The sequence below is a fragment of the Neovison vison genome, chromosome 14 (assembly GCF_020171115.1).
Source record: "Neovison vison isolate M4711 chromosome 14, ASM_NN_V1, whole genome shotgun sequence".
Taxonomy (NCBI): Eukaryota; Metazoa; Chordata; class Mammalia; order Carnivora; family Mustelidae; genus Neogale; species Neogale vison.
In genome coordinates this window covers 34,189,833-34,216,767 of record NC_058104.1, presented here as the reverse complement: position 1 = coordinate 34,216,767, position 26,935 = coordinate 34,189,833, and the positions used below count along the sequence as shown (strand labels likewise).

The 26,935-nt window shown below is 50.6% G+C and overlaps 1 protein-coding gene across 2 annotated transcripts; it reads right to left on the bottom strand.

The window, feature by feature from the left end:
* Nucleotides 1-90: 90 nt before the first annotated feature.
* Nucleotides 91-26,687, bottom strand: EARS2 (glutamyl-tRNA synthetase 2, mitochondrial). Of its 2 annotated transcripts, none has more exons than XM_044232661.1 (10): nucleotides 26,525-26,687; nucleotides 23,975-24,130; nucleotides 20,641-20,830; nucleotides 17,177-17,649; nucleotides 15,759-15,867; nucleotides 13,097-13,250; nucleotides 12,844-12,974; nucleotides 7,300-7,435; nucleotides 6,463-6,837; nucleotides 91-1,078 (listed from the first exon to the last, which is right to left on the bottom strand). In XM_044232661.1, the coding sequence occupies exons 1-9, from the start codon at nucleotides 26,661-26,663 to the stop codon at nucleotides 6,754-6,756; spliced, it is 1,572 nt and encodes a 523-aa protein (XP_044088596.1). In that variant the 5' UTR covers nucleotides 26,664-26,687; the 3' UTR covers nucleotides 91-1,078; nucleotides 6,463-6,753. The 2 variants fall into 2 exon arrangements, with proteins under 2 accessions (XP_044088596.1, XP_044088597.1); XM_044232662.1 differs by having other exon boundaries at nucleotides 12,844-12,953.
* Nucleotides 26,688-26,935: the final 248 nt, after the last annotated feature.

Below are 26,935 nucleotides of genomic sequence, written 5' to 3'. Positions count from 1 at the left end.
CCAGGGGGAAGGATCGAGGGAGGGGGGAGGAGGAGAAGCAGACGCCTCGCTGAGCAGGGAGCCCCATGTGAGGCTCAATCCCAGAACCCTGGGATCATGACCTGAGCGGAAGGCAGATGCTTAACAGACTGAGCCCCTCAGGCACCCCTGAGCGTCTATAATTAATGAGCCTTTATTATTCCTCTCCACATCCCCAGGCATCAGAGGGCCTGGCACACAACAGGTATTTGTCAAATGAATGAATAAAGCTAGGACTGAATGGACTCGGTTTAGAGGTGTTCTACAGGTGATGAAAGCCTCCCCTCTCTGGCTGGGCTGTCCTACTGCCATCAGGATTGGGGAAGTGGTGGGAGGGGGCAGAGCTGAGGGGGCTCTGGCCTAGAGCCTAACATTTGGCCCAGCTATAAAGGATAAGTTGGAGATTCCCCCAGGCCATGATAATGAGCACAAGTGCCAAGACAAACTTGTACTGCCTTCCAAATTAAAAAAAACAACAACAACACATTCATATCCCGTGACTCACTCATGAAAATAGTTACCCCCAGTGATGTGAAGTTCCTGGACATTCTCACTAAACACAGGGACCTCAGCGAAGCCAGCACCCGTGCACGTGACTGCTCACCCTGACCATCTGATCCAATCAGAGGTGGATCTGGTCTTTGACTCAACAGTGTCTCTGGGCAGCCACCGTGTGAAGCAGAGCTCTTCTCACCAATGGTGAAGATAGAAAGCCTCGTCCTTCTGGACCTTCCTGACACCAGCAAATCACCGCAGAACTCCTTACATAGCCGACCAGTCACGGAATCAATTCCAGTTGTGTGCTTTGGAAAAGAAGAGGGTGCTGCTGATGAAAGACAACAGGAAGACCTCCTGGGGAGAAGTCAGAGGCTTCCCTGCCGTTGACAGTGGAGCTGAGATCTGAAGGCTAGGAAGGAGAAGGGCAGGTAGACAGGTCTTCCCGTCGCAGGGAACAGCAGTACGAAGGCAGGAAGGAGATGTGGCTGGGGACCTCGGGAAGGCTTCTGTGGTTGGAGCCAGACAAGAGGTCATGTGAGGGGCTGTGAGGCGTGAAGTGCAGCTGGGGAGATAGACCAGGGTCAGGCTGTGATGAAGTGCGGCTTCATCCTGACCACAGCCCTCCTTCTTGCCTCCTTTCCCAGGCATCTCCTATCAGGGCTCCCTGCTTCTGCTCTGGTTCCGCTCACATCTCTCAGCAGCAAAGCTCTCAGGAGGAGCTTTCAAATAATCCGATCATGTCACTTCCTCGCTCAAAACATTTCAAAGGCTCCTCACCTTCCATCTCCCGAAGAGTTAACTCATGTCTTCACTAAGAGAACCCACACTGTGTTCAAGTGCCCAGGGCTCCCCAACCCAGCCAGGTACCTCAGGGAAGAGCATGCCCTGCCCCCAGCTCTGGGTCTGACCGACCTATGCGGATGCCTTCCCCTCCTTCCCCCGAAGTTCAAGAATGGGGAAGTAAAGCAGTAAAGGGTGCTTGGAGAAAAGTTTCTTTGCATTTAGGGAGAGCTGCAGAAAGCCACGATCTCTGACAGCACATGAAGGAAGAAGTGCAGAGAGGCCCAAGCTCTTAAGGCGAGCCAACTGTCAGCACAGGAAACCAACCCAAGGCTATTGGCTGGGGCCAATATAGCAGAGATGGAAATGCAGAGACCTGGGGTCCTTACTGACGTCACTGAACGTTAAATTAACCAACCCTAGAGCCTGCCTTACCTCCTGAACTTCCTGTTACATGAAATACTAGATTTTATTTTAAGCTGGTTTGAATCTCAGTTGTTTTTGTTGCTATTTCCATCAGACGGTGTCCCCTGATACCCTTAACCTGGCAAAGAAGGGCCATTTTGGGGGGCGCCTGGGTGGCTTGGTCAGTTAAGTGTCTGCCTTCAACTCAGGTCATGATCCCAGGGGCCTGGGATTGAGACCCACACTGGGGGTGGGGGGTGGGGTGGTCTCTGCTCAGCAGGGAGCCTGCTTCTCCCTCTGCCCCTCCCCCTGCACATGCTCTTTCTCTGTCAAATAAAGAAAAATCTTAAAGGAAAAAAAAAAGGGCCATTTGGAATTTCCCTCTGCCTGGTTTCTCAGCCACTTTCTACACCCCCTCAACTCCTACTCTTACTTCCAACCATGCTCATCTTTGTGAAGTTCTCCTTTCCTCCTTTTACTCGGAATACCCTTCCAACACCCAGAGACCAGGGAAACTCCTACTCATCCCTTAGAACCTTGTTCAAAGGTCACTTCATCTATAAAGCTTCTGGTACCCCTGAACTTACTAAAAGCCTCCCTCTGGGGGTGCCTGGGTGACTTAGTGGGTTAAGCCTCTGCCTTCAGCTCATGTCATGATCTCAGGGTCCTGGGATCAAGTCCTGCATCCGGTTCTCTGCTCAGTGGGGAGCCTGCTTCCCTCTCTCTCTCTCTGCCTGCCTACTTATTATCAAATAAATAAATAAAATCTTAAAAAAAAATGGGGTGCCTGGGTGGCTCAGTGGATTGAGGCCTCTGCCTTTGGCTCAGGTCATAATCCCAGGGTCCTGGGATTGAGCCCCACGTTGAGCTCTCTGCTCATCGGGGAGCCTGCTGCCCCCCGCCCCCGCCTGTCTGCCTACTTGTGATTTCTGCTGTCAAATAAATAAATAAAATCTTTAAAAATAAAGAAAGAAAGAAAGAAATAAAAGCCTCCCTCTCTGGACCCTGCTATCAGCTAGCGGATACTCACTTTCTAAGTATTCAACACTCTCGGTCCCTGGGAAGGTAGCAATTTTGTCCTATGACGAATATATTAACTGATGAATAGACGACTTCCACTTGTCCCCACCCTTCACTTCAGAGTCTTTGTCCAAAGTCTGTTTCATAGAGGTACGCCTGGCTGGCTCAGTCAGGAGAGCATGTGACTCTTAATCTTGTGGCTGTGGGTCCAGGCACCATGTAGGGTATACAGATTACTTAGAAATAAAATCTTTTTTTTTTTTTTTAAGATTTTATTTATTTATCAGAGAGAGAGCGAGCGAGCACAGGCAGACAGAGGCAGAGGGAGAAGCAGGCTCCCTGCCGAGCAAGGAGCCCGATGTGGGACTCGATCCCAAGACGCTGGGATCATGACCTGAGCCAAAGGCAGCTACTCAACCAACTGAGCCACCCAGGCGTCCCTTAGAAATAAAATCTTAAAAAAAAAAAAAAGAAAAAAGAAAAAAGGCTATGCCTCACAGATAGCTGGATTCAAAGCAAATTACAGGCCGCAGACCAGCCTGCTAACCACAACTGCGAATCTTGCAGTGATGCTGGGAACTATTAGAATTTGGCAATTAGACCAGAAGATGACTGCCACTTCTAAGAACACACTGTTCTGACTGATGGGGCCCTTATTTTTTCCATAAGATCTCCACTTGATTCCCTACTCTGTGTCAGGCAACAGGCCAGGCACTATGGTTATAAGAACGAGACAGACTGCCTGCCCGTCTTAATCTTATGTTCTTTAGAGCAAGGGAGGCAGTAAACACATTCAAGTATACTATATAATTTCGTATAGTAATAAGTATTATGTAGAAACAAAGTAGGATCAAGGCAATGGGAATGAAATTCCAAATGTGGTTACAGAACGATCATTTTCTAGAAAAGATCCTGAGTGACACAGAGAATGTGTTGAGGGGAAGGAACCAGTCTCCCTACTCAGTACGGTGGGCCCCCCTGCAGCCACGGTGCTATTGCGGGACCGTCCCTCTGGTCACAGCTGACTGAACCGTGCGTAGACAGCTGACCCTAAAGAGGCCCAGGAGATTCCTCCTGGGAATCTGGACATGGAATGCTAGTTATCTAAGTGGGAATGTAGGATAAGAGAGAATTCAGTTTCAGAGCTGGGGCAGTTGCTGGCCAAGTACAGAGAGAAAGAGAAAGCCGGCCTGCAGAGGGAATGAGTGGAGCGGACTCAGCTGAATGTTAGAGACGGTGGTCTCAGGGACAAAGGTGAGCTTCTTGGGTCCCAGCAGGTTGGCAGGTACAGATTTTATCTCTTGAAAGGCCTAGCTGGAAGTCCTCCCATTTGGATTTCTGAGAGTCCTAACTCTCTCTTCCTTTTGAAGTTCAAGTTAGTTTAAGGGGAGGGGAGCCTGCGTGGCATCTGCCTTCAGCTCAGGTCAGATCTCTGGGTCCTGGGATCAAGCACTGTGTTGGGCTTCTAGCTCAGCGGGGTGCTGCTTTTCCCTCTCCTCTGCCCCTCCCCCTGCTCCTTCTCTCTCTCAAATAAATAATAAATTTTTTTTTTTTTAAGTTAGTCTGTTTCTATACTTTGCAAACAAGATTGCCCTTTCTAAGAATGAAAATACTGGTGGGGATGATGATGGTAATAGATAACACTGGTTAAGTGCCAGGCAGTTTTTTTTTTTTTTTTTTTAAGATTTTATTTATCTATTTGACAGAGGGAAAGATCAAAAGTAGGCAGAGAGGCAGGCAGGCAGAAAGAGAAGCAGGCTCCCTGCTGAGCAGATAGCTCAAAGCAGGGCTCGATCAGCCTGGGATCAGGACCTGAGCTGAAGGAAGATGCTTAACGAGTGAGCTCAGGCTCCCCTAGTGCCAGGCAGTTTTAAGAACTTTCCATATAACATCTATTTTTTTTTTTTAAAGATTTTATTTATTTATTTGACAGACAGAGATCACAAGCAGGCAGACAGGCAGGCAGAGAGAGGGAGAGGAGGAAGCAGGCTCCCTGCAGAGCAGAGAGCCCGATGCGGGCCTCGATCCCAGGACCCTGAGATCATGACCTGAGCCGAAGGCAGCGGCTTAACCCACTGAGCCACCCAGGCGCCCCATAACATCTATTTTTATCCTTACAACTCTTTGAGAAAGGAAAACTTACCAGCCCCATTTTACAGATGAGGAAACTGAGGTACAGAAATCACATGGTGAAGTAGGTGGTAGAACTGGCTTTTGGATCTAGTAATTGGCCTCCATGGCCTTTTCCACTTCACTATGCTCTCAGAAGCACAGGGTGACGGACTTGAGGTTATTTCCAATGTGTGGAGTCCCTTCACACACATGCACAATACTGAGTAAACCGCCCCCCCGTCTGAAGACACATGCCACTTGTAGACAGCTCCCTCCAACTGAGGAAGTGGCAGCAGCTTTATCAACTCATGAGCCAGTTTCTTGTAACTGTGCTTTGTGTTGTAGAAGCAGAGGCTCTGATGTCACTCTGCAGTTAAGAGTTGAACTTGACCCTGGATTGTCCTAAATCTGAGTTTAAATCCTTGTTTTGCCTCACATTACCACCTTGAGACAGTTCATTAACTCCTCTGAGCCTCAGTTTCCCTACTTATAACACAAATAAGAATACCTCTCTTACAGAGTTGTGGAAACTAAATGGGGATGGACTACCATGTTTCCACTTGGGAGGCTGGCTGCCACATGGGGAAACTCTACAGAAGCCCCAGTAGGGTCTTTTTTAAAACATTGTTATTTGGGGCGCTTGGGTGGCTCAGTGGGTTAAAGCCTCTGCCTTCAGCTCAGGTCATGATCCCAGGGTGCTGGGATCGAGCCCTGCATCAGGCTCTCTGCTCAGCAGGGAGACTGCTTCCTCCTTTCTCTCTGCCTATTTGTGACCTCTGTCTGTCAAATAAATAAATAAAATCTTTAAAAAAATTGTTATTTTATTTATTCTTTTTCCAGTACGGTCTTTATACACAGCCATCATCTTCCTTCCATTTCTATTTACCCCAGTATGAACATCTACTTCAGGGGTGCCTGGCTGGCTCAGCTGGAAGAGCATGTGACTCTTGACCTTGGGGTTGTAAATTTGAGCCTCATTTGGGGCATAGAAATCACTTAAATAAATAAATAAAAAGAACATCTTATTTCAGAAACCTGTAGACGAAGACTTACAATAATGGGCAGAAGGAAGAGGTAGACATGAAGAAAAAGTTGTGAAAGAGGCAGGGTGAAGGTCTCCAGCCCAAGGACAAGTCCTAGAGAACTGAGACGAGAAAGAGATGACCTTTAGAGGAGAGACAGGATGCCCCACGTGCAAGGACAAAGAGCAGCATAAAACGCAGTACTTGCCCTCGTCAGACGGTCACTTCTCCTCTTCCACGCCCCAGAGGGTCTGCCACCCAGTTCAGCCCTGCAGGCACCAGCCACCCTCCCCTGCTCCACATCCCAATAGGCCCCGAGAACCGAGACCCAATGTCCAGGAAGCTGCCACACTGTTAAGGGCCGACCTGCATCCCCTCAACACTCACATGCTGACACCCTAACCCCCAGGACCTGAGGACATGACTGGATGTGGAGACAGAACCCCTAAAGTTGTGGTTAAGTTACAGCTAGGCCACCAGGATGGGCCTCCCTCCAACCTGACCCACGTCCCTTTAAGAGGAGATGTGAACACCCAGAGAGACCCCGTGAGGACACAGAGAGGTGGCCGTGGGCAAGCCAAGGAGAGAGACTTCTGGGAAGCCCCACCTGCTGACACCTTGACCTTGGACTTCCAGACTCCAGAACTGTGAGAAAACCATTTTCTGTTGTTTAAGGCACTTGTCTGGCAGCCTGAGCCAAGTGTGAACCTGCCCCTAACCGGCGCCACGTTAACGTGCCGTCCCAACCAGACATGAGATGAGAAGAAGCCATAGAAGCAGCGTGTGCACTCGGAGACTGTTTCCACTCGGGGTTCCTTCCACGAGCTTCCCTCTGAAGGCAGTTTCCAGGCCTGCCCAGGTTCCCAGGGCCATCTCCACTCTCCTGCACATCTTCTCTCTAGCTGGAAAGCACCTTCTGTATTCGCTCCCGCACTTCCCTCACTCCCAAGGACACCATCATCTCGGCTACAGGGGGTCCTTGCTAAGAATGAAAAGAGAAAACATTGCCTCATTGCCTTAAACTGCCGAATGAGCGAATGCTCAGCCTTTGTCTGCAGGTGCTCTGCCCCAGGGAACCCCAGTGCTGCTGCCTGCACCCCAAGGGGCACAGTTAGCCTTCTACTGTCTTTACTTTCTGCGGCTGAGGCTGACTCCCAGGAGCCTGTGCTCTTGTGCCCCCCCACCCTCCGCTCCCTGGCCGTCAATGGCCAGCTCCAGGCAGGCCGGGAGTGGGTTTCATTCACTGCTGTGCCCACTGTACCGGACATGGTGCTTGCGCACAGTAGGCACTCCATAAATACTATCTGCTGAATGACTGAAGGGGACGATCCTGCGCCATTTGTCTTTGTACCCCCGAATCAGAGCTTACTGCCGGCCAGTGAATGTCAGCTGAATGGATGAATGAGGGGCTCCAGGGAACCATCCAGCCCATCTGCCCACTTACCAGCTGTCCGCTGAGGGCCACTCGGAGGACCCGCATCACAGTACTGTGTTTGGTCCCTTCCAAGCCTTCGGATACCTTCTTCAGTTTGCTATTCAGCATGTCCTGAGTAAAGCTTGTATCAGGTCCTTCTAAAAGCCTAGAAGAGAGGGGCGCCTGGCTGGCTCAGTTGGAAGAGCATGCTATTCTTGATCTCAGGGTTGTGTGTTCAAGCCCCATGTGGGGTGCAGAGATTACTAAAAAAATAAATAGGGGCGCTTAGGTGGCTCAGTTGGTTAAACGTCTGACTCCTGATCTCAACTTAGGTCTTGATCTTGGGGTTCTGAGTTCAAGCCCCACATGGGGCTCTACCCTGGGCATGGAGCCTATTTAAAAATAATAATAGTAGGGGCGCCTGGCTGGCTCAGTGGGTTAAAGCCTCTGCTTTCGGCTCAGGTCATGATCCCAGGGTCCTGGGATCGAGCCCCACTTTGGGCTCTCTGCTCAGCAGGGAGCCTGCTTCCTCCTCTCTCACTCTCTGCCTGCCTCTTTGCCTACTTGTATCTGTCAAATAAATAAATAAAATCTTTTAAAAAAATAATAAAAATAATAATAGTAATAAATAAATAAGTAAGCAAATAAATATATAAACTTAAAAAAAAAAAAAAGCCAACAAAAAGACTAGAAAAGAGCCAGTCTATGGGGGCCTACATGGGCCAGTGGCAGTACGTGAGAGGGAGGATTTCAGAAGATTAACAGTCAGCTGGGACTCTTCAGGCCTGTATTCGAGCCTGCTGGGGGCGAAGGGAGGGAAGGAAGATCTACTATCCTCATCCCCATCCAAGCTGAGGAAGACAAACAACCAAGGGACCACATTCACAGATAATCCAAGCACAACATAGGAAAACTCCATAATAAGAAATTTACTAATTTCTACCTCAATGTTGAGTGATCTCTATGCCTGTTTTCTCATCTCTAAAGTGGCTGCACCTCACAGGGCGCTGGTGGGGCTAAGTTAAAACTTGTCAGGAACTAAGTACATTCACTGCCTGAAAAACAGTGAGTACTCCAAAGTATCTGATCTTGTATTTCATTAAAAGTTTAAGTAGCTGACATTTTTCTATCCAAGAGCTGAGGGACATTGCAAGAGAACCTTCAAAACAACAACAAAACGAACTTAAGAACAGGTTAGACACAGGAAGGAAGAAGGAAGCTCTCTGGGCAATTACCTGAAAGGCAGTGGAAGGAAGACTCCTTGGGATGAGGGGGACGGGTGAATCGCCCAGAAGAGCAGGAAGAAAGCCAGCAGGAGCCCCCAGCTCCCCTACCACCACTGCCACCAACTTGCTTACAAACATTTTCTCCCTTCCTTCCTTCCTTCCTTTTTAATTTTTAGGGCAGCAACCATGCTCCTGCCTCCATTCTGGGACACGGTAAGACTTAGGCCTATCAGACCTGCACATCCATACTGGCCTTTATGAACTCCGCAGTGAAGTCACAGATGCCACCTTCCTGGTGGCCAGGAACAGCACCTCATGCAGCTACACGAAGAGATAGGTGACCCCAGCCTGCATGCGCTTCCAGAAGGCCTTGTACTCGGCAGGCTGCTGCACTTGGACGTGATGAAGTAGGCCGGGGCGAAACAGTTCCCAAAGTGGGAGAAGGTCATGGTGTCCGCTGCCCGGGGCCACCAGAGCACAGGTCTCCGTGTTAGCCGGCCTGGTGCCCCCTTCTTACTACAACCATTCTTTGCACACAGCTTGAGGCACCTCAGACCTAAAATCCAAGAGGCCAGCCACCTCGTTCCGCTTTCCTGGCAGGCCAGCTGAGATCCTCTCTCACACGTGCGCTCGAGTTTCAAGAGACTCCCCAGGCACTCAGAACTGCACTTGCCAAAAAAAGAACACTCGTAACAACTCCGAGCTGGAGCAAAGGACAGGAGCAGGGTGGGGTGGGTCTGTTCGCCGGCACCGTCCAGTTTCCTCTGGCTACTGTGGGGACTCCAAACTGGAAATGCTGCACAGGAGCTGGGGCTGGAGAGCTTTGCCCGCGCGGACGATCCACGAGGCCGACTATGATGCCGCCTGCGCACGTGGGGGTCCAGGGAGCCCCCTTCCAGGGCCGGGCTTCGTGAAGAGGGCTGCATTCAGCAGGAACGTGACGAGACCGCCGCTGCGGACTGACAGATTCCGTCCCTAACTCTAGTATTGGAGCAACTGAGTTCCAACGGGACGCCAAGGTAACCATCCTTACCGCATTATTAACTGGGCCACGTGAGAACTGTTCCATCCAAAATCCGGGAGACAAAATACGGAAAACATAAAACGTAACGTGGGAAAAAACAGGTCTTCTCCTCCACGTCACTGTGGGGAAGCAGGCTGCCAAGGAGCTGGTGAGAGTGACAGGCCCCAGGTGGCCAACAATGGCAGCTCTGGACACGTGAGAGCTGGCCCGGAGCTTGGCGTGGACACAGAAGGGACGTCGAGAAATCTGGCAGCTCTGGAATGCTTGGGGATTGGTTTTCCTGCCTTGAGTGGGAGCCTCAGACTGTCTCTGAAGCCTAACCCTGTGGCAGGGATGGGGAGTTAAGGCAATGGTCCTGGTGAATTAGAACTTAGAGCCCCTATGGTGGCATGCCCTAAATTAAAGGAGTATTAATCATAATGGCTCTTGGGAATTAATCCTGGAGATACACTTGCAAACCTGCTTAATGATGTCTCTATGTGGCTATTAACTGCAGCATTGTTTGTAACAGCAAAATCTGGACGCAGTCCAAATGTCTATCCTCAGGAAACGAGTTAAATAAATCATGGTAATGTGGTTTCATAACGGGATTGGTATAGCTGCAGAAAACAATCAGAATGCTCTCTAAGCACTGAGCAGAACCACAAGTATCTTTTTTTTTTTTTTGACAGGCAGAGATCACAAGTAAGCAGGCAGGCAGAGGGAGAGGAGGGGAAGCAGGCTCCCTGCTGAGCAGAGAATCCGATGTCGGGCTCCATCCCAGGACTCTGGGATCATGACTTGAGCCGAAGGCAGAGGCTTTAACCCACTGAGCCACCCAGGTGCCCCTGATCCACAAGTATCTTAAGTGAAACAGACAACAAACCAGAAACATACCAAAGTGTTACCGTTTACCGTATTTTTGTGTAAAAAAGAAGGATCCTTGGGGCGCCTGGGTGGCTCAGTTGGTTAAGCGGCCGCCTTTAGCTCAGCTCATGATTCTAGGGTCGGGATCAAGCCCCGCATCAGGCTCCCTGCTTAGCAGAGAGCCTGTTTCTCTCTCTCTCCCTCTGCCGGTCGCTCTGCTTGCTTGTGCTCTCTGTCTCTCTGTCAAATAAATAAATAAACTCTTTAAAAAAAAAAAAAAAAAAAGAAGGATCCTTTAGATTTAACTAGGAATAGTAGTAGATATGTACAGAGGGTTCTGGAACTAGGTGGATGGGGAACAAGGATAAAAATGGGTTTCCTGGGGCGCCTGGGTGGCTCAGTGGGTTAAGCCGCTGCCTTCGGCTCAGGTCATGATCTCAGGGTCCTGGGATCGAGTCCCGCATCAGGCTCTCTGCTCGGCAGGAAGCCTGCTTCCTCCTCTCTCTCTCTGCCTGCCTCTCTGCCTACTTGTGATCTCTCTGTCAAATAAATAAATAAAATCTTTAAAAAAAAAAAAAAAAAGGGTTTCCCAATTATTTACCTTTTTCATACTTTCTAGGCTTTAGACCCAGGTTTGAGAGATTTGAATGTGTTCCTAATCAAAATATCACATCTAAAATTTAAGAACTTCTAAGAATGGAGTCATATACCCATATGGTTGAATACTCTGACATTACGCAAAGGAAATTGCTAACAGTGGTGCATTTCTGTTGGGGGCTAGAGGAGGACAGACAACACATTTTTTGCTAATAGACCTTCTTGTACCATTACTGTAATTTTTGGCTGCATGCTTATTTTCTTACCACTTCTAAATGTGTATTATAACAATATTTTAAGGTTTCCGGGAATCAGGTGCTTTCCAAGCACTTTGCAGAGAAACATAAGGCCTTGTAGGCCCAGCCTACAAGGTTTGGATTTGAATTCCTGCTCCTCCAACTTACTATTATTTTAGACAAGTTACTTAGCCTCTCTGCGTCTTGATTTTCTCATCTATAAAATGGGGATAACATTTTAATCTGCTACTTCATTAGGTTGCTGTGAATTTAAGTGTACACACACACACACACACACACACACGGCCCTCGCATGAATCTATGTACCTAATGTACAGAACGTATAAAACAGCCCACTGAGGGCATGTGCACAAGCAAACACTTATTACCTACTTTAATCTCTGCAATTAAGGAGGGAGGAGATAAGTAAAGAGGACACTGTGGGTTTTGCTGCCCACCATCCATCTGCCTTTCTCCTGATAGCCCGAATCTTCTTGGGGAATCGCCTGGCTCCCATCCTCAGCCCATGTGCCCTGGCTGGGGGTCCCTTTAGAACCCAGGAGAAGGATAAGCTAACCTGCACTGACTGGTATGTTACGCTCTCCAGGCTTTAATGACTGGTTCGGAGACAGGAAAACAAGGCTAGCCAGGCTCCCCGGAGCTCATCGCAAGACACAGCTGAGGCTCTGTGGTGTTGGCGCAGATACGAGAGGCTACTAATGCTCCCTTCCAGCGTTTCTCCTTTTCATAGGCAGAGAGAAAATTTTTTGCCAGCCTCATAGCTGCCAAGTTAAAAAAAAAAAATCGACATTTTCCAAACTCCCCTGTGGCTTGCTATGGCTGCCAAGACAGGCGTTCTAGTCAGTGGGATCCGGGCAGAAATGAACGTGTAACCCTTAAGTCAGGTCTGGAAGGGGAAGGAGTGTCCTGTCCTTCCCTTTTCCTCCTTCTTGTTCTGGCTTAATTGTGGATGATCTGTGAGCCACCATGTACCACATAGACCAGAGCAAAATCTAGGGACAGCAAGACCCTTGAGACATGGGAAAAGCTCTTCAGCCTCGGATGGCCACTTCCACATGGGTCAGCACTGTCCTCTCTGTCGTCTGATAGAGAGACCCACTCTCCACCCACCCAGCACAGACTCCCTGCAGAGGAAGGAGCCAGCATGGAAAAGTGTGGAACAGAAGGTCAAAGGGACAGAGAGAAAAAGTAGGTCTTGATGACACATTTTTGGCTCCTGCATGAGGCTCAGCCCAAGTCAGCTTTGGTTGTACTTCTGTTCCTGTCGAGGTAAGGACTATAATGTCATCTCTACCTTGGCGACGAGGAAATGGGAGCTCAAAAAGGTGTGGTAAGCTGGCCACAGCGACGCCATGTGGGCAGGAGAATAACGGGGTAAGTGGCGGTACTGGGAGGGAAGCCACAGGGACCCACTCCCAAAGCCCAAACATGCCGCCCCTTTCGGGGAGGGTCTAGCATCCTCTGGGGAAGCCTCTCTTCAAACAGAGCCAGTCAGCTCTGTCCAGACCCTCTTGCCAGCCATGGGGGCTGGTGCGGGGACCTCACAGTCATCCCTGGAAGAAGAGTCCTGGGAGGGAGAGGGAAGTTGGGTGCAGAGCCTTGGGCTTGGCCTGTAGGAACTCACCCCAGCACACGCTTGGCAATCACATCCACCTTCTCTGAGAGGGGGCCCAGCTGTGCTCGGCCCACTGCAGGGCGAGTCCACAGGTAGGAGTGTGCTGGCGAGACCAGATCCTGCAGGCGGCAAATGTGACCCTGGGTGGGAGGTAAGAGGCATTCACTGGGAGCGCTGTGGACAGGGCTCCAACGCACCAGGACAGGCAGTGACAGGGGCACCAGCCACTCCCTCAATCTCCTGCGACTCCCCAATGCCACACCTGTCTCAGCAGGATGATCCTTTCCACGTAGGCTGGGGCCAGGACCTCCCTGTCCTGAATCTGGTTCCCGAACGTCTCCTCCACTAGGGCCTGCAGCTTCCCCACCAGCTGGCGCCTCTGGGTCTCGTTGCTCACCAGCCGACAGAGGTGCAGCCTGTAAGAGAGGCCAAGGGACTGTCCTGACTCTGGCATCACCAGCCCCAAACCCTCTCCCCGCAGGGGAGCTGTGGGGGTGGAAGCATGACACATTATGTGAGCTGCCCCTCCCACACCCTGGAAACAATATACAGGAAAGGGATCTGGCCAAAGTCTGCAGCAGCCTGAGAATCCCAAGCAACCCTGAGAGATATCCTGTTTTTATTGTTTCTAAAATAGGAGCTAACATTTTAAACTAGGAAGAGATCACATAAAAATAGAGATTTCTGGCCTCTCTCAGGAAATTTGAAGATCTGGCTGCAAAGGGCCCGCCTTCCTCACGCTTCAATGGCCAGCATGAGTGGAGAAGGCCCAGCTCGCAGGCACAGAACACTCCAGTCTGCCCAGCCCTCTGCTCCCCAGGGCCTCTCCTGGCGGCCACCCTCCCCTATGCTGCTGGCCTGGCCTCTACAGACACCTGAGTTTACAAGACAGACTCTGCTGGTGTTGCCTCCTGGCACAGCTCTAAGCAGGGGGCTCTGGCACAAAAAGGCAGAGGTCAAGAATATGGATTTGGAGGATTCAAAGCCAGGGGACAGTTTGGAGGACAGACTGGAGAACGTTCAATCCAACGTTCAGAGTTAAAACGTTCAGGTTTTCTTATCAGTTCGAATGTTCACCTTTCTAGAATTCTCCTGCCTTGTTCCCTCTCTGGAAGCAGCAAAGCCTCCAAGCAGGCACTGTGAGTCCTCAGTCCCCTCCCTAAGCTGCCCTCACCTGAGCACTGGTTTGGGAACAGGCTTCTCAGCAATGTCAGAGGGACCTGAGGGCCAATCTGCAGGCACTTCGCCCTGATCCCTGGCGTGGAAGGCGGGGCAGCAGCGGTGGGTATCTCCTGGGCTCTGTAACTGGACAGGCCTACGGATCAGACCAGCCCTGTGAGATGTCTGCACCAAGTTACACGCACGCTCAGAGCCTCAGGATACTCGCCAATCACGTGGGGATGATGGGGGGGGGGCCTCCATCACAGGGCACCGTGCAGATTAAATGAGGGACCATCTGTAAAGCACAGAGCTCAAGGCCACTGGAGGCAGCCAGGGAGTCAGAGCAGAGGCTCCCACATGTCAGTGGTGAAAGGAGGAGAGCCTCTGGGAAGCTTCTAGAGCATACAACTCTCTGAGAAACTAACAGTTTTCTTACAAAGGAATTAATACCACATGCTGAAACTGTTCCTAAGACTGCCTTAGCAGCAAGAGGAGACAGTAGAAAGCAAGCAATTAAGGGACCCTAGTGGCCAAGCTTGAGATAACGCTCATCCGGTCCAGGGCCCGGGAGGCAGAAGTGCTAACAGATGGTCTTTACTGTTACTACTCCCACGGCACCTCTAGGACTGCTGGGACAGCTATTACTGCCTTTACTACTAGCACTGACAGAATCACAGCAGTGGCTCGATGCTAGAAACATCTAAACGTGACAGCTTTACCTGCATTAGTCCCACAGCCATCGGTTCCAACACTGCACCTCCTCCCTGATTCACACTGAGCAAAGCCCCCCCTCTACCTTCCTCTGGCTGCCCTCATGCTCCGGGGGGACTAGGATGGGTCACCAGCTATCTCCCCCATCCTGTCTCCATTTCCCTACGATACTGCTTCCCCTAGAATCAGGTAGCGTACAAGTTACATTCGCTCCTGAATGCCCCACTCGAGAGATGCCTGCTGTTTACTGTGTGGACTTGGGCTAGTCATGGGACTGCCCTAGGTCTCAGTTTCTGCATCTGCAAAATAGAGCTTAGTCGGGCAACCGACCTCAGAAGTCCAACGATAGAAATAAATGAAGTAACACCCTTAAAACACCTGCAGTCAATGTGAATTCTCTGGGCTTACACAAGTAAAGCACTGAGAAGCCTGTCCCCAAACCAGCGCTCAGGAGAGGGCACTGAGTCCCTTGTCCCCTAAGTACACCTCTGTCCGCTGGCTTTACCACTGAGGCCCTTAGACGGATATGCCAACAGTGATCTGAACCATAACTGGGTTTAGAAGTTTGAGTGAAGAACTACGGGAAAAGTACAACGGGTGCCGTGAGACAGCGCTCATTCACTGCTGGCTGAGGGAGGGGGGGTGATTCCAAGAGGAAGATCCCCCTTCTCCAGGCCGGGGTTAACAGAATCCAGGCCCGGGATGGGTGGGACAATAGCAATGACAAAAACAGCACCTACCATTTACTGAACACTTTCTATGTGCCAGAGGCTGCGCAAGTACTTTGACGCAACATTTAATTTTACTGAACTCTTAAGACAATTGCACAAGGTGGATCCTGTTGTCAGCCCCATGTTCAAGAAGAGGAAAGAGAGGGAGCTTAGGTGACTTACAAACTTGGTGTCAGGTCACAGAATGTTAGACACCTGAGCCCACAGTCACATCAGGTCCATGTGACTCCAAAGCCTGCTAGACCCTCTGCCCCGGGGACCCATCATCATCGAGAAAGCCCTTTCCCACCAGCCGCCCCCCACCACAGGTTCCCCACTCACCTGTTGAATTCTGGAAGCTTCTCCAGGTCCAACAGGGCTGAGTGGCAGGTGACTCGGGTCAGGTCAAACTGTGTTATCAACTCTGGCAAGGTCCTGCCCATCTGGTTCTCTGCAAGCAGACATGCCCAGCCTCAGCCCCCGGGCCTCTCCTTTCAGTCAAAGGCAGGCTGGGTGAGCACCTTCTGGGCTCCCCACTGCATTCCAACTGAAGGGATTGAACTTCTAGCTCTTTTCTAGATCAAGGGCTCGAATGAGCTCTCATTTGCAGAAAGGATTCTGTCACTCAGAAAGAAACAAGTTTGAAAACAATCAGGTTAAATGACCCTCACTGCCCCCAAAGATGCGAGCCGCAGGAACAGCAGTGCCTGGAGACTGTGATTCCACTGGTCTGGGATGCAGTCTGAGCATCAGTGCGATTTACAGGCCTCCCGGGAGACTCCCAAGCATAGGCAGGGTTGAGAACTACTTTGCTGGGAGCCCCTCCTCCCGAGCAGCAGCCCCGCCCCATACAGTCGGTGGGCAGCGCGGTCAGGCCCGGGCCTCAAGGGGGCCTCTGCCATGTCCCTTACAGACTGTGTGACTTTAGTAAACCTCTCTGAGCTGCTCAATTCTCTTAGAAATAGCAGTGATAATACATACCTCCCAAGGATATTTCAAGGAGCAAACCAGGTAACAGCAGAATGAACAGTAAGCAGACTACCACGGCCGCATCTTCCAAAACCTCCTCCATAAAGAGGTCATCCTAATTTGCTGCTGCTTTAACCTTTGGGTTCTAAGTCTTGAGCCAAATAAAGGCTCAGCTGGAGTAAACTAGGGTCATAGTAAGCTTCGTAATACTGTTGGAACTTATACTTGCCACAGTGGTAGTAATATAATTGTCATCATCGTAAAATCTGTAATTTTCGGGGGCCTGGGTGGCTCAGTTGGTTGAGTGGCTGCCTTCAGCTCAGGTCATGATCCCAGGGTCCTGGGATTGAGCCCTGCCTTGAGCTCCCTGCTCAGTGGGGAGTCTGCTTCTCCCTCCCCCTCTCCCCCTCCTCCTGCCTTATGCTGTCTCTCTAATAAATAAATAAAATCTTAAAAAAAAAAAATCTGTAATTTTCGTGCTTACTGCGTGGCAGACACTTGGCTAGCTGCCTTGTACTCATGAACTCAGTGCATCCTAACCCTATGAGGGAGTCACTTATCCCCATTTTACAGATGAAGCAGGCGAGGCTCAAGACTATAGATCCTTAAGAGCAGGGGTTACATCTACTTGTTCGCTATTGTAGCCCCAGCACTTAACACAATTTCTGGTTCAATAAACACAAGAATGAACTTGGGCAGGCTGCAGGTGGCAGCAGCCAGGGCTGAAGACCAGGCAGGCCTGAACCAAAGCCCCCCGCTCCTCGCTGCTGGAATCTCCCAGGGGTGGGTACCTGCAAACCCCGAGCCACAGTTGGTGATGATATCAAGCAAGGCATCCGGCAGGAAGTCGGCAGCCGCGAAATGCTCCAGGAAAATGTCCCCCTGCCTCTTGGACAGCTTGCTGCCATCCCTGTTGAGCAGCAGGGGCAGGTGGGCAAAGCGAGGAGGCTGCCAGCCCAGGGCCTGGTAGAGAAGCAGATGCTTGGAGGTGGAGACCAGCCACTCGGACCCACGCAGTACGTGGCTGATGCCCATGTGGTGGTCGTCCACCACGCAGGCCAGATGATACGTGGGGAAGCCATCGCTTTTCAGGATGACTGGGTCCCCCTCCACATGCGCCACCTCATGCCGATTCCAGCCGTACACCAGGTCCTGGAAGGCTGGCGCTTCCCCTTCCAGGCGGAAGCGGATCGCAGGTTTGGGGCCTTGGGCTAGCTTCTGGGCCACCTGCCCCTGGCTCAGGTTCCGGCACCTGTTGTCATACCTGTCAGGAAGCAGAGCAGCACAATAGCTAGGGGTACCAAAGACACAGGTGAGTTCTGATTCATCTCTGAGAGTCAGATAAGCTTGGCAAGTCCTTTACTTCTCTAGCCTTTTTTCCAGTCTCGAACAGGCATAAGAAGAGGGCTATGGCGGAAAACCGAGTGAGATAACAGCACGGGAGACACTTACGCCCACCTGCCAACCTGTCCCTCTTCTTCGCTAGCGAGGAAAAGGAGAAATGCAGAGTCCCAGGGGCGGAAGCATTGCTGGTGTAGCCGATCGTGCCATCTCCTTCCCCCACGCCAGCCGCTGGGCCAGGCAAGACCACTGTACTCACTGGGACTCAGGTAAAAGTCTGCTTCGGGGAAGGGGAGGTTAGGGTCCTCGGAAAGGAGTGAAAGCCACAAGAGGAAAACCCCCTTTTGTATTCCTTGCCTTCCGCTTCTGTGCTCTTTAGCTATTGTCCTATGAGGAGAGACGCTTGGGGCTACTGAAGCCCCGTACAACAGATGGGGGTGGAGCAGGGGAGGCCGGGAGGAGCCAAAATACAGCCCTGATGTGTTGAAGCTGCTGGTTTTATCCTTGAGTCTCTCACCTCCAGACTTTTTTTTTTTTTTTTTGGTGGGGGTGCAAAACTTGGTCTTATTAAAGCACAGGGATAGGACTCATGGGCAGAAAGAGCTGTTGCCTCACCTCCAGATTTCTGCAAAGTAAGTGGCAAATGTCTGTCAGTTATGCCCTGGCTACTCCAAGTTAGTCTGTGGACTCCCAGAAGCAGCCCCACCAAGGAGCCTGTCCGAAATGCAGCATCCCGGGCCCCATCCCAGACCTGGTGGATCCAAGTCTGCGTGTTGACTAGATCCCCAGATGAGCTGTCTGCACGTTAAAGTATGAGAAACTCTGGTTTGTCCCTTTTTTTTTCTTCATTTTTTTAAGTAAACTCTACCCCCGGGATGGGGCTTAAACTCATGACCCTGAGATCAAGAGTCGAGTGCTCCACCAACCAGGCCAGCCCGGTGCGCCTGGTTTGTCCCTTTTCCACAGGGCATTCCATTACTTGCTCCCCAAAGCATCCTTTTTTTTTTTTTTTAAACTATTTATTTATTTGAAAGACAGAGATCACAAGTAGGCAGAGAGGCAGGCAGACAGAGAGAGGAGGAAGCAGGCTCCCTGCAGAGCAAAGAACCCGATGCGGGGGGTTTAATCCCAGGACCCTGGGATCATGGCCTGAGCCAAAGGCAGAGGCTTTAACCCACTGAGCCACCCAGGCACCCCTCCCCAAAGCATCCTGATAGAAAACGTAAAGCTTGAAAACATACTCCTTAACACAGCACTAAGTATTCAATCGGTAAATGGCTGCATGAATTCCATGACAGAACTTGACCATGATTTTAAAAGAGAACCTTCTGCCAACGGACAAGCAGACTGTTTATAATAAAAGAGCAATGCTGCAATGAGGGGCACATGGGTGGCTCAAGTTTGATATCAAGTTGGTGACTTCAAGCCCCACAGTGCGTGTGGAGCCTTGGCTCAGTCAGGAGAATGCAGGGCTCCTGATCTGGAGGTTATGAGTTTAAGCCCCATGTTGGGTATAGAAATTATTTAAATAAACTTACAAAAAGTTTTTAAAGTTCTTTAAAAATAGGGGTGCCTGGGTGGCTTGGCCAGTTAAGCATCTGACTCTCGATTTTAGCTCAGGTCTTGGTTTCAGGGGCACGAGATAAAGCCCCATATTGGGTTCCGTGATCAGCGTGCAGTCTGCTTGGGTTTCTCTCTCTCTCTCTCTGACCCTCCACCCACCCTCCCAAATAAATAATAAATAAATGACTAGAACGCAGGTGTCCTGCTGCCACGGCTGATAGGAAGCAAGGTGGTCAAGGGCCACAGGGCCAGTGTCTATCAAAGCTCCAAACTGGCCCAGGAGTTCCGCATTTGGGAAGGTCTCCAACAAATGCTCCGCATGTGCACACAACGATGTATGTCCCCGTGATCCACCCCAGCTCTTCTGTTAGAACTACAGATAAAAAAGGCAGAAAGATTCCCTAGTAAGAAACTGGTTAAGGGCAGGTACCTCTGTGCAGCGGAATATTGCCCAAGCCAAAGAAAAAGCCTATGGGCCAGCACAGACTGGGTCTCCTCGAGATGGTTAAGTGGGAACGGGAAGTTGCCCAGGCTGCATACTGTGTGCTGCACTGGAACGGGGGGAGAAGAGAAACAGTACACACTTCTCAGGGTCTCCGTGGAGCGTCTCTGGAGGAGACTTAAGAAACTTCTAACAGCCATTTGTCTACGGCGAGAGCAACTGAGTGGCTAGAGCCAGGGTTCAGAAAAATCTCTGCATCTGTATCTCTCTGGACCTGAAAACATTTTACTTCCTCAGAACAACCAATAATTGCAATGACACGGTAGTATTGCCCGAGAGCTAATGTGGCAGGCAGCTCTGTCACAGCCTCCGTGAGCCCCGTCTCCAGGGTCTCTGCCCCCGCGGCATCCCCTTGTCTGGAGTGCAGGATGGACCTATGGCTGCCTTCTTACGAACAGAATGCAGCAGAAGTGAGGAGATGCCACTTCCTTGATTTGGTTACGAAAAGACTCTTGGCTTCTGTCTTGCTTGCTTTCTTTTGCTTTCTGACTCACTCGAAGAGAAGCCAGCTGCTGTGCCAGGAGCTGCCCTGTGCACAGGCCCACATAGCAAGGAGCTGGCATCTCCTGGCAACAGCCAGCGCAGTCCGAGGTCTGCCAACAGCCTCACGAGAGAAACAGAAGCAGATCCTCTGCAAGCCAAGCATGGAGAAAACCGCAAACCTGGCCAGAACCTTGACTGGAGCTTTGCAAGAGATCCTGAGCCGAGGGAGCTGGCTAGGCTGAGCCCAGGCTCCTGACCCACACAGGCCACGCAGTGACCACAGTCTGGGGGCAATCTGTTATGCAGCAACAGCCCAGGGACATACACAACTTTGGGCAAGAAACCTTGAGAGGATGGAATTCTCACCGGGGAGTCTGGTGGTTCCTTAGGGCCTCCTTCTTCAGGAGCTCCAGCCGCTGCGGTGAACAGAAGCAGGGGTAAGCGGCACCGGACTCCAGCAGCGCTTCTGTGGCCCGGGCGTATAGCTCGAGACGCTGGGACTGCTGGTAGGGCCCAACAGGACCTCCCCGGCGGGGACTCTCATCAGGAGGGATGCCTGTGACACAGCAAGAGACCATGATCACCATATACTAATAATGGGGGCACCAGGGTGGCTCAGTCATTAAGTGTCTGCCTTCAGCTCAAGTCATGATCGCAGGGTCCTGGGATCGAGCCCCACATTGGGCTCCCTGCTTGGCGGGAAGCCTGCTTTTCCCTCTCCCACTCTCCCTGCTTGTGTTCCCTCTCTTGCTGTCTCTCTCTGTCGAATAAATAAATAAAAAGCTTTAAAAAATGAATAATAATAATGAAGATGCTTGCTGCACTGGTTCCTGGGCACTGTCTGATGTGCTGCAGGCATACAGGAAAGCTTGTGATCCTCAGGGCAATAGTCGAGGTCATTACTATTGCGATTTTCCTGGTACAGATAAGCTGAGAGATAAGAGAGGCTAAGGGTTCAAGGTCGTGGGGCCCGACAGATGAGGAGTCACGGAGGCACCTCTGCAGTCCATGCTCTTGACTGCACTTCCTTTCCATCCATCAGTCCCTGGGGCACAGGAGGGCAGCCCAGGCCTGGAATAGCCCTCAGGAGAAGGAAGCATGGGTTGGGGCACAACCCGGCAGGCCCTGGCTGGACCCCGGTTCTGTGTCTGGGAAGCTGTGCAGAGAGATCCTGAAGATGTGGGACCCCTTTCGTGGCCTAACCATAACATGGTCAGCACTTGGAACGCCCCAGGGCTTAAGAGTGGTTCTACTAGGGGAACTGAAAATGTATGTTCAGGTTAAAAACTATTAAATAAACGTTCACAGCAGTTCCATTCATTGGACTCAAAAAAGTGGGGCGCCCAAGTGGCTCAGTGACACGTCCGACTCTCGATTTCAGCTCAGGTCATGATTTCAGGGTCATGAGACTGAACTCCGAGTTGGGCTCTGTGCTCAGCAGGGAACCTGCTTGAGATTCTCTTTCTCCTCTGCCTCTCCCCTTGCTCTCTCTCTAAAATAAATCTTTAAAAAAAAAAAAGTCGAATAAGTGGAAATAATCCAAATGCCCAACCACTGACGAACAGAAGGTGGTATTTTCATACAATGAGTATTATTTGGTCACAAAGAGGAATGAAGTAGTGACATGTGCTACAGCACCGAACCCCCTCTTCTAAGGAAAAGCCAGTCACTAGAAGTATGTATTATCTGGTTTCATCTACCTGAGATGTCCACAATAGGCAAGTTGCACAGACAGAAAATAGATTAGCAACTGCCAGGGGCTGAAAGGAAGCAGGAATAGGGAGTGACTGCTAATAGGGCAGGATTTTGTTTTGGGAGGATGGAAATGTTCTGAAATTGGATATTGGTGATGGCTGGCATACCACAGTGAATATACTAAAAAAAAAAACCACTGATTTGTACACTTTGAAATGGTGAATTTCCTATCAGGTGAATTATATGTCAATTACAAAATAGTAACAATAATTAAAAAACCCCACAGAAAGCAAAAACAAAAACAAACCAAAAGACAAAAAACACAGAGTGAGTCCCGAAGCAGGAAGCTCTAGAAATCAGCCACTCCCTCTGCCTCACCACAAGGCCAGGGGGTGGTGTGGGGGAGCTCTGCTGAGGCACTGCAGCCCACGCTCACGAAACGGTGCCACACCAGGGGCTCAGAGGGTGGGACCTGTTCATCACTGTACTGCTTGTGTCTAGTACAGCACCTGACGGGTCGCAGGCGCACCCTGAAATCCAAGTTTTCCTCCTGGTCTGCCTGGCGCTGCCTGGCTTGGCTCTGGCCAACCCGCGTCTCCACATGTGCAGTCCCTCTGCTCCTCTCACTGTGCTTGGGCCACCGGCGTCTTCGCTGCTCCTCTAACACACCCTACACTCTCCTGCGGCAGGGCCTTCCTATCTGCTCTGCCCTCTTGTTCCGAACAGTCTTCGTCCCGGTAACCACATGGCTGGCCCTTCACTGGGCAGTCTCGTGCTTTCAGGTCATCTCCTCCGAGAAGACCACCCTGACTGAGACAGCACCCTTCCCTGCCAGTTCCCCAGCCTGTGACCCTTGTCTCCACAGCACTCATCAACGCTGAATGTCGCGGTGAGGAGAAATTCATCTGTTCATCTGTCCTCCCCTATTTACTGGGCACTGGTCTCTGTTCAGTGCTAGAACAGGACCCTCATTATAGTAAGTGATCTTCGGGAATGAATTCCTTTATTCAAGTAATTGGTTTAAAAAAAAAAAAAAACAAAGATGTTATTTATTCGAGAGAGAGAGAAAGCATAAGCAGGGGAGGGAGGCAGAGGGAGAGGGAGAAGCAGACGCCCCGGTGAGCTGGGAGCCTGACATGGGGCTCAATCCCCAGGCCCCAGGATCATGACCTGAGCTGGAGGCAGACGCCTACCCATCTGAGCTACCCAGACACTCCTATTCAACTAATCCTGATTAAGCATCTACTATAACATTCTATGACAGAAGGTACAAAGGAAATCGGTGACTGCCCTTTGAGAACCCAAAGTCTCGTTAATAGTTTAACTGAGAATAAGATACACATCTCATAAAAGTCTTGGTATTTTTCCTTGTGGAGCTTAACTGGTTATACCTGCCCTGACAGACAGACGACTGTTGACCCAGGGAACATACACTCCTCCTTGTCCTCCTGGTGTCTAGGAGGCCTCTGCATTAAATGTCCCCTAAGACTGATTTTAGAGGCTGCACACATTTTGTTTGGCTCACACAATGTGGTTTTTTAAAAAAAGAAAAATCTGGGCTCAAGTTTAACAATGAGAAGTATTCATTAAAAAAAAAAAAAAAAAAGTAATAAAAACCTGGTTTTCTGGCTCCTCTGGGAAGTGAGAAGATTGAACAAACTGGGCCAGCATTCCTACACGGGAACAGGGGGCGGGAGCTTTCTCCTGCTCACTACAGGCCTCGCCTCTCCAGCTCCATCTTATGCTTGGCCTATGTTTCCTGTTGGCTCCCAGCCGGACCTGAAATCCTGAGGTAAGAACAGGAACCCCAGAACAGCCTCGGAGCTTTTCCTCAGGGAGCTTCAGCATGTTTTAGGGAAGCACATGCCACCCGAGGCAGCACAAATGTACCCATCTCTCCAGGAAGTCCTCATTCTCCATCTCGGGCCCCAGGAGAAGACCTACAGGCTCCTTTCCCTGCTCCCTCTTCCCCTTTGGAGGAGGGTCCTTCCCCGGCCTGCCTCACCTGCCCACTCCAGCATGTCCTCAATATTCTCCGCTGCCCCAGGCACAAGGCGGGTCTGATCCGTGTCCTCCAGCCTAAGGATGAAACTCCCCTGGTGCTTCCTGGCAAAGATATAGTTGTACAAGGCAGTGCGGAGGCCACCCAGGTGCAAAAAGCCTGAGAAAAGAAGAGAACAGCTCAGACAAGACAGAGAAGATGAACTGACTAGCAAGCCCCGCTTGGAACAGGATGTCCCAGGGAGTATCAAAGCTCAAAAAACAGCTACCCCATCCCATCTTTCTAACCAGAACCGAGTCAGATGGCCACAGAGGACAGGAGTGGTCCACTCGCTTAGCCCCTCGTCCTGGAAGTAGCAGACATGTCTTACAGTGTGTGATGTTGTAAAGACTCCAACTCTCCCCAGCTGCACCCTCTGTTCTATTCTGAGATTTGCTTCAAGGCCAAGTTTTATACAAATGAGGACAAGCAGAGGATTATCCACGGAAACCATATCACATGCGCACTTAATGTGTGCAAATTCAACAATGTGCTTGGGTAAAAAAAATAATAATAATTACAAACTGAAGATATCATACAATTACATTTTGCATATATTCTGATTTTCATCTGAAGTTTGGGCTTAAGCACTAAGCAAAAGTAATAGTTGATTCCACTGTATTTCTCTTCACCTGAGTTCAAACTCCTAAGATTTTCCTTTCCGTCATTCCTGGCTGAAAGATTCACATTAAGCATTTTGCCATTTCCCCTTATCCTGTCTTCTCTTGTCCAGGCCACAGCCCCGTCTCCACGATGAGGTTCTCTGCATTTACAGGAACAGGAGGCAGCACAGGACACAAAAGCCTCTTCTGTAGTCAGGTGACCTCCCATTCAACACTGATTATGTGTGACTTTCTGCTAGTTATCGCAAAGCTACCACAAAATCAGTGGTCCCCAAGATGGAAGATGGGGGTTTGGTAATTGCAAGAAAGATCTCTTAAATCAAATAAATGTGGATTTAAATTCTGCATCCATTTATTGATTGCTATCCCTTGGGCACTCTACTTCACTGGTCTGAGCTTAGTCTCATCTGTTAGAGATTAAAAACAAAAAATGGAAACCTCCTTTACACAGCTGTTGGGAGACCTAAATATTGATCGAAGTACAGCTTTCCATTAATTTTAGCAATAAGTGATCTCAGTTGCTTGATAATTCTTTTATCTGTCTGTAGTCAACAGCCTTTTCCGTATGCAAATCAGCAAGGAAAATGAGAACTATAATAGAGAATATTGTTTATTAAGCTCTAGGAGTACCACTCCTTGCGAAGTGCCTCAGCTGCATTAGCGCAAACCCATGAGGCAGGTACCATCACTAGCCGTGTTTGACAGAGGGTAAAGCTCAGAAACTCAGAAAGGTTATGCAATTTGCCCATGTCACACAGCTGAGAAGTGGCAAAACCAGCAATCTGGACCCAACAATCCCAGGCTTTGGCACCCAGCTACTAGGAGTGCTCTGCAAAGAAGGTGCAGACCAATGCTGGTCTGCAAACTGTTGCCAGTTCACAACCACGAAGGGAAACAGAGAATAAACGTTTAGAAACGTAATAGCAATCTGACAGAGTAACTTTGTATCGGTGAATCTAATAAAAATAGACTCATATTTTGTATGCTTTTAGTATTTCCCCTCTTACTCATTTATATTGGTTCTATAAAAATACTGATCCATAACCATTTGGGAATTCAGAACCAGTCCTGTCACAATGGTTTGAGAAGCCCACTCTGCACCCGAATGCCTGCAGTGAAAGATCCTGTCACTCTGTGTAGCTGGGGTCTTGTCACACAGGGAAGCCTTACATGCGGACCCTAAGGTCCAGAATGAGAGGCACGCTCCGTGTTGAGAGGGCAGGTGGCGGACTCCTTGAGAAAAAAACAGGGGGAACTAGCGGGGAGGCTCTAACAAGATCTCCACTAGGGTAAACAATGAGCCCCCTGCCTCACTCTCTGGCTTGCTGAGCACCAAAACCACTAACCACAGGGCCTTGCACGTGCAGCTTCCTCTTTCCTCCTACAGGCTTCTGGGCGGCTAGCTTGTCTTTGGGTTCTCAGCTCAAATGCTACGTCCTCAACAAGGCCTTTCTGAGCTTCCTACCTAACCGTCGGGTCCCTACCCTGCTTCATTTCTCACATGGCCCATGCTTTTGTCTAAAGGCAGTTCCTTTTGCACGTGGTTTGTCGCGGCCACTACAGTGTAGGCTTCTTGAGAACAGGAGCCGTGCGTGCCCGATGACCACCGTATGCCAACGCCTAGAACCGTCCCTAGTACACGGTCTGTATTCGATACACATTTACTGAATACACGAATGAGAGACCTAAAGTGATGGCACACACAGAACTTCCTGGCTGTATGAGTAATTTACGCTCGTGGACCTGCTTCTGCCTCTGTAAAATGGGGTCTCGCTGCACCCCCACCCCCACCCCGGTCAGACTCCACCGGAAGAGATTCGTCCGGGAACATTCAGGGGGCGGGCACGGGACGGTGGACAACGACCTGCAGCGTCACGTCCGCCAAGGTTACCTGTGGGACTCGGGGCGAACCGCACTCGCACCACAGCCCCGGGATCAGTGCCCAGGCTGGCCTCGCGCCGTCCCATGGGCCGGCCCGAGGCCGCAGGGTGCCTCGCCGACTGCAGCAACCTCTTCAGGAGCACCGCCATGTGGGATGGAAGCGCACACGTGGGCTTCCCCGTGCATCACTTCCGGGGCCTCTTCCAGCCAATCCGCTTCTGCCACAGAGGGCGCGGCCCCGCCCCTTAAAGGTGCAGTTCTCCTAGTTTGCAAGTCCACGCCCCCCAGCGCAGCTGCGACCCCATTCGGCCTCTAGGGGGCAGAGCTCATCGAGCGGGCGATCTCCCGGACCCGCCCCCCTGGGCTCCCGAAAGCTAAAGCGTGGCAGGGGCCGGACCGGGGAAGCGGAGGAGGCGGGTCT

Coding starts and splice junctions, on each gene's coding strand:
- EARS2 (XM_044232661.1), bottom strand. CDS start 26,663: ATGGCGGTGCTCCTGAAGAGGTTGCTGCAGTCGGCGAGGCACCCTGCG. Junction 20,831..23,974: donor GGACATGCTGGAGTGGGCAG/GTGAGGCAGGCC, acceptor GCTGTGTCACAG/GCATCCCTCCTGATGAGAGT. Junction 15,868..17,176: donor CTGTGGCTCGGGGTTTGCAG/GTACCCACCCCT, acceptor GTCTGCTTGCAG/AGAACCAGATGGGCAGGACC.